The 7,783-nt window shown below is 39.5% G+C and overlaps 1 protein-coding gene across 4 annotated transcripts in view; it reads right to left on the bottom strand.

Moving 5' to 3' along the window:
* Window positions 1-7,783, bottom strand: part of LOC111224262 (myocyte-specific enhancer factor 2C-like) — a 41,680-nt gene that overhangs the window by 20,461 nt on the left and 13,436 nt on the right. For all 4 annotated transcript variants that reach the window (XM_022748681.1, XM_022748684.1, XM_022748682.1 and 1 more), the window contains one exon: window positions 6,595-6,798. In XM_022748681.1, coding sequence (XP_022604402.1) covers window positions 6,595-6,798 — 204 coding nt within the window. The remainder of the gene's footprint in view (window positions 1-6,594; window positions 6,799-7,783) is intronic.

The raw sequence follows: 7,783 nt of genomic DNA, 5'->3' as shown, positions 1-7,783 counted from the left end.
CACACACACACACACACACACACACACACACACTTCCACACCTCCTCCCTCACTCCGTTTCTTTTCCATCGATTTTGGTTTTTCTTTTTTTCAGTCTCAGTTGCTGCCACTGCTCTTTTTTTTTCTGTGGGTGGTCTCCTCCTCCTCTTCCTCCACCACTTCCACATCTGATGATGCTCTGAGTGCATGTGTGTGTGTGTGTGTGTGTGTGTGTGTGTGTGCAGCGTGTGCCAGGGAACATGACATGCAGCTTTTACAGCATCCCACTACAAACGCTCAGGCAGCAGATGGAACTTCGGTCCAAAATTAGAGCAGCGAGTATTTACAGTCCTGAACCTACGAGATCTACAAACAAAGAAGAAGAAGAAGAAGAAGAAGAAGAAGAAGAAGAAGAAGAAGAAGAAGAAGAAGAAGAAGAAGAGGAAGAAGAGGAAGAGGAAGAAGAAGACTCTGCAGTGATGCTTTATTTTACGTCTCCTGTATTTTCCTGTATCTAACTTCCTGGAAACCTTCCTCATAATTTCCTATATAATATTAACTGATATTTAGCCGTTAATTACTTGAACAGTCTGAGTAATTTGACAATGATTATGAAAAAAAATGGAGAACAACTTTTGAGAAGCCAAGAGGTAAAAAAAAAAAAACTCCTGCAGAGTGGAGTCGTCTGACAACCCCCTCACATTTATCAGGTGACCCTCTGAAGGGCCCGGCGCCTAGGTTGGGAACCAGTGGACTGAACTATCTAAGTGTACATGACGTAGTTGAAGCAGCTACAAAAGTAAAATGACTCAGAGTCAATGATCTGATCAGAGATCAGTCACAGGAATCAGGAAGTACTTTTAAGGTTTAACTACAGGAAGTACTTTTATTGTGATACTTTAACCAAAGAAAGTACTTTAACAGTGATACTGTAACTACAAGAAGTACTTTTACTGTGACACTGAAGCTGATGATACTTCTGTACTTAAGTATGATTTAAAATGCAATACTTTTACTTGGAGTATTTTTTACATTGTAATATTTGTACTTTTACTAAAGTAAAGTATCTGAAAACTTCAAACAAAGTATTTTCCACGAGACATTTGTGAACATAAAGGATAAAATATCTAGAGGAAATATTAAAAATACTTTAGCAGGACGTCTAGAATCAAAATAACATTAGATGAAGTTTCTGAACATTAAACTGAGACTCGGCTCCTCGGTCGTCGTCTTCCTATTCTTTATTTTCCTGCCGTGGCTCGCACAGTGAGACGCACACACTCAGTCATTCACAGGCAAACCACAGTCACACACACTCACAGCCCGTCATGGCTATTCTTAGCCGTGTCCCGGGCTATTTTTAGACCACTACCAGTTTCCAGCCATTTAGCAGGGAGGGATCACAGCCAACACAAAGGAACTGGACTAACTCTGAGAGCATGTGTGTGTGTGTGTGTGTGTGCTCCACCTTATTGAAAACTTCATCTGTTTCTAATCTGAAACAGGAGGCACAGTTAAACACACACACACACACACACACACACACAGAGAGAGAGAAAGAGAGAGCAGGCCAAAGCAAAATAAGGTTGTCGGAGTAAAAGTGAGGAATGCAGAACTCCTCAGATTTATAAATAGCAGCAAGGTTCCCAGGCTAAATGAACACAATACAATAAGCTGATAGTTATCTGGCCTGCACCCTGTACACACACACACACACACACACACACACACACACACACACACACACACACATACACATACAAATAGGCACATGCCAACCCGCCACATGAGGAAAAAAAAAAAGATGACCAAGACAAAGGAGCCTCTCTTCTGCTGAATTCCTGTCTGGCAGATTTTTCATTGGTTCAGAGTCTTTTCACAGCGAAGTGTGTCGACTATCACACAGTCTCACGCCACAACAACTCCTCCACAAGTCAATACAAACTAGTCAGTCGGCAGAAAATGAATACAATAAATCACATTCTTTTTATTTTAATTAAAAGTAAAAGTTCAACATTTTTAGAAATAATCTTACTTGCTTACTTTTCCAAGAGAATGATACTAAACATTTAGCTTAGCACCAAGTGTGGAAGCACAGGGAAACATCTGTCCACTATCGCTGCACGATATGCAAAACAAATCATATTGCGATTTCAGTTTTCATTTAATTTCCACTGGACACCATAAAAAATGATGATGATGTGATTTCTGTTGGTTCTTGTACCAAACAAACATCTGGAGAACATGATTTGTAGGTCGCAGCGTCTCTGTAGCACCACAACACTTACGGTGCTAACAATGCTAATGCTAACAATGCACAACAACGTCGTGACACATTTTACTTTTATCAAAAAAGAAATGCAGCTCCTGTGATTTGGATATTTCACTTATCGACATCTGTAAAAACTCAGTTATTAACACTTTATACCTTGTTTTTTTTTATCTGTGCTGCATCAGAAAAGAAAAACTTTCACTAGAATCAGTGAATTAATTTGCAGGGTTGAAGTAAATACATTGAAATCTTTACGTGTATTTAAAGTTCAGTGAACTTTGACCTGTGCCTTTTTGCATTTGACCAACAGCAAACCGTCTTAACCTTTGATTTAACACAGACCTGAGGAGTCCACATGTGGCTGTGTGTCACCATCCGGTTTTATTTAACCCAAACATATATAAACATATATATCAGTTATTTTCAGTGTAGCTAAATGCTGCTGGATTATATCACATACTAATTTGCATATTCTTGACATAATTCAATTACTATTTTCATATGAATACAAGAATTTAAAAAATAAAAAGATGATGTTTAATCTGTACATGAAATAATATGATAATGAAAATGGTGATTTATAATTAAAGCTAATTAAAGCTAAGCTCTTGAGAGTCAGTGAAGTTTAGTCTCGTGAGTTATTAAGATTCAACATGTTATTTAATGAGCTTTACAGGCGTTTTAAACATTAGACAGGGCCAGGCTAGCTGTTTCCCCCTGCTCCCAGTCTTTATGCTAAGCTAAGCTAACCACACTCTGACTCCAGCCTCATAACAAACACAGACATGAGAGTGATGTCTGTCTTTTCTAAATTAAAGCCGTATTTCCCTTTAAATGTTGAACTATTCCTTTAAAATCTAAACCGTCACCAGCTCCAACACGCTGAGCCCGTTCCAGCGCCACTCTGGCTCGGTGAGCGTGACCTTGGCGCAGCCGCCGCGGCACCACGGCGTGCCGTGTACTGTTGCCTCAACATGAGAGGTTACACATGTCTCTCAAAGACCTGTGTCCCTCTCATCATCCAGTCAGAGACTCAGCACAGAGCGCTGGCCAAGAATCAAATGTTATCAGCAAACACACACACACACACACACACACACACACAGCGAGGTGCAGACCAGCCTGAGCTTTAATAACTGTTTGTTTCCTTAAAAAAACCTTTCCCCTTAACCTTAATCCTTTCCTCAGCTGTTTTCATGTAAGCTAAATGTATAACTGTGGTGGGTAAATGGACGATGAGTTAAGTTTGTTTTGTTTTTTTACAGTTTCCAATGTCAATAATGTCAATAATTTTTTTCATTTTCAAATTATTACAATATGCAAAACACAATGTCTAAATTTAACCAGTCAGTAGATAAAAATGGTTGAATTTTCATTCTTCAGTACAAAACAGCAGTTTTCTTCCAACCTAATCTTTCTAATTTACCTCCACAGCAACCAAACACTAAACAAAACTGGCACCAGTGTCCATTAGCATACAGCCATGCTAGCCGCTATGCTACAGTGCTAACATATAGCTACGCCCATCTCTGACATCTCAGCAAACGGACAAGTGAAGCGTCCGTCACATCAGCGGACGCCAGCTTCTCTACAGCAGGTTTTAGCTCCCAGTGGGAAGCTGCACCTGTCAGTGGAACATCAGTGACGTGCTCGTGGTATGTGCACACGCATGTGCACGTTGAACACCAGCGACATGCCTTACCACCAGTCAAAGTGACTTATCACAAAGAATTTTTAACAGTGTCACATACGGATGGTGTTGTACAGTCTCATCTGCCAGAGACATGGTGTTTATAACTGACACACAGCTGTGGCATGGAAGTCAAACAGCAGCAACCGTGACGTCATAACTGTATTGATAATCGATTGATTGATTCAGTTTTCAAATGTGAGTATGAAGATAGATATGATGTTTTCTGACATTAGATATAAACAAGAATTAATATTTGTTGTTGTTATTTAGACTCGAAAATCATTTACAATGATGTCGAGTGGATAAAAATACTTGTTAAAAAAAGAACATCAATTAAAACAAATAAATAAAATTAATAAATAATCTAAAGACAAGAATCAATCAAAACAGAAATTTAAATGTCAGAGATTAAGAATCTAAAATGACCAAGAGAAACAAGAATTTAATTTTTAGTGTTTTGTAGTGAGTTCCAGGTCAATCAGTTCTAATCAGTTCATTGATAAAATCATAGCCACATAAATCAATAATGACAATAACTGGTTAGTTGCAGCCTCAAAACTAAAGTGGCGTATCATCAACCACTTTCCAATCCTTCCTGTTTTATTTTGAAACCTCTGTAGAGATTTAATATTAATATTTAAGAGCAGAAACAATGTCAGGGTGCGAGACAGGAAGGATGAAGGTTTGGTGGATGGACATAAAAGTGTGCGGGGAAACCAAAAGCACCGTAACACCGCACTGTCTCTCCTCAGTTTGACTCTTTATGACTCTGAACAAAAACAACAAAAACACCAGGAGGAGACGAAAAGGAAGAGAATAATCCAAACCCTCAGGAAAAGGAAGCCGGAGGGCAGCGAGGGAGGAAATGTTGTACAGAGGATAAAGTGGACGCAAGGTACCGCGAGCAGCAGTAAATAAACCCGGGGATACGGCGCAGAGATGAAGAGGCCGCCTGGACAGATTATAGTAACGAGCTAAACAGGATTGTGGTGGATTACAGAGGATTACAGAGAGGGTAAACCCGAGTGTGACGGGGCAGGCCAAGAGACCATGTGGTGGGCCGCGTGGAGGGAAACGCTCAGGTACATACACACATACAGGATGTACATGTGAACACAATGAGCACACACACACTCACACACACGAGCTCACAGCAGCAGCAACACCCCTCCTGCCCGAGCTCATGCCAACAAACATGGGATGGCTTGTTCTTTTATTTTGAAGGTGGAGTGAGAATGGAAAAAGAGAGAGTTGACACTGGTGTTATTGAACCTGCTCTAAAAAGTCTAATTTAATATTTCCTTACAATAAAAACTGTTCCACAAAACAATCTTAAGTTAAGATTTTACTTAAAGTCTGAGTTAAAGTTTCTTTAAAATAAAAACTATTGCACTAAACACCCTTAACTCTTCTCCTTAAGGTTTCCTTCAAATTTTCACTTAAGTATTTAAGGTTTTCTCCTGATCTCAGTCTTATACTTAAGGAACCACTTAACCAAACTAAGAAAAAAAAGGATGAACGTCCCAACAAGAGTTTTCTGTGATCGGAAGAACCTGATGGACACGATCAATGAGAGGAATTGATTTTGCTCTATAGATTTGATCGGCAGCCAGGTTTATGATTTGATCTGATCACTCCACTTTCCTCAGCAGTTATTGATGCTCTGTGGTTTGATGCTACGGGATCTTTCCGGTCAATTATTGGTGAAGTATTTCATGTACATCGATCAGCTGTCGTCTCCATGGAAACTGTAGAATTTTACTGCTGTAAAATCTCTGTCATTGCCGCAAATGCCTTAGCGTTTTTCCTTAACAAAGGAAACCTTTTAAGTTAGTCTGAGCAACAACCTTAAGTAACTCCCTCAGCTCAGGAGATATTCAACCGTCAGTGTCAAACTTAAGTAAAAAACTTAAGGTGTTTTATGAAACTGGCTCCCGAGCTGCAGCTCTAATAAACTGGACGCAGTAGCAACGAAGCACAACATCCATTCAAGCCACAACTGAGGAGGAAAGGGTTAACAGCCCTCACTGCTCTTATCAAATTATGAAAAATATCTCGAGACCGTGTATCAATAATAAGGATTTTCACCTTTTTCTATTTACACTCCACATTATTTCTGACAGAATGAACCCAGGAATAAAAACCTCCCCTCAGCGACTCCTTCCTGCTCTTTGACATTTCACAGCTTAAGTTCGACCTTGGTGACACGGTGTGCTTAGTGAAGTGTGTGTTCACAGTTAGTGTTAATATGTGTGTGTGTGTGTGTGTGTGTGTGTTTGGCAGAAGCATACACTTGCTATTGTGTTCTCCTAACACTATTACATAAGTCGAAGCTGAACAAGGTTCAATCTAATACTAACTGTGTTGCCCTGTGCTGGTGCAACGCTGTACTGTGCCGTCTGTCACACACACACATATACACACACACACACACACACACACCTGCACACACACATGGTCTACAGTTGAAGCTGTAGATCTGAATCCAACAGCTGTGGCACTAATTGTACAATCCCTTCAATCTTTTCCAGCCACGAAAACAAACGGTGAATATTCACATTTAAGAAGCTTTAAACAGCTAATCAATTATCACTGACCTCTCCTGTCAATCAGCTTATTAACAATATGTGTGTGTGTGTGTGTCACTTACGTCCACGATGTCGGAGTTGGTCCTGCTCTCGTGGGGCTCGTTGTACTCGGTGTATTTGAGCAGAACTTTGTCCATGTCGGTGCTGGCGTACTGGAACAACTTGTTGGTGCTGTTGAAGATGATGAGGGCGATCTCACAGTCGCACAGCACGCTCAGCTCGTACGCCTTCTTCATCAGACCAAACTTACGCTTGGTGAAAGTCACCTGGAGAAAAGAAGAGAAACGTTAAAAATATGTGGCTGTAGTCTTAGCGCTCATTTTGGAGCATTATTGGTGATTGATTAGCTTCAAGAACCAGTGACAGTATAGATTTTATCCCACTGACTGTGTTTGGTGGTAATTAACAAACATTAGCACGCTAACACATAAACTAAGATGGTGACCAAGGAAACATTATAGCTAGCTAGCTGTTAGCATTGTCATATGAGCATGTTAATATGCTAATGCTAGCACTGCTGATGCTCAGCTCAAGTGCAGCCTCAGAGAGCTGCTAGTGTCGCTGTAGCAAGTGCTAACTAGCAGTAATCTTAAATGTGGGAAAAAAAAAATTAGGGCAAAAATAAATAAATAAATGAAATAATTACTAAATAATATGAAGTTCAGACTTTTAATCTGCATTTAAAGTCACATTAAAAAACACGTTCTGGTTCCATTTTAACTCTCAGAACATTTTAATTGAGTTTTTCTCTTTCTGTTTTCAGTTTCTCAAAATTTTGATCAGTTCTTTTTTGTTCTACATTTTACATTTATATACTGTAGGTGTGTAATTATATCAACAGATCGCAGTAAGTTCTCAATGTCCTGCATGTTTTCATTTAAAATCATAATGTCATCATGTCATAACTCTTATTATAAATCTAAGAAAGCATCTGTATCTGAAGATCTAGCTGCACTTTGACAGATTTTATAACCTGGATAACTCAGTTTTCCACATTAGATAATAATCAGAGATATGAAAAGAAAATCTAAACTGTAATAAACTGCAGAACAAACTATCTTAAGTTTAATAAACACACTGGTTCTGTATGTTCCTTTGAAGATATCGTCACGCTCCTCCTCTTTCTGGTTAACACACACACACACACACAGAAGCAGTGGTTTAAGGAAAGTGGCGGGGTCAGTGCTGCCCTGCTACGAGGGTCAGGAAGCATATGTGCCTGCATTTCCTGTCATAACAGGAAGTGAGGAA

The sequence above is a fragment of the Seriola dumerili genome, unplaced genomic scaffold (assembly GCF_002260705.1).
Source record: "Seriola dumerili isolate Sdu_G_001 unplaced genomic scaffold, Sdu_1.0 BDQW01000128.1, whole genome shotgun sequence".
Taxonomy (NCBI): domain Eukaryota; kingdom Metazoa; phylum Chordata; class Actinopteri; order Carangiformes; family Carangidae; genus Seriola; species Seriola dumerili.
This window is presented reverse-complemented; position numbering and strand designations above follow the sequence as displayed.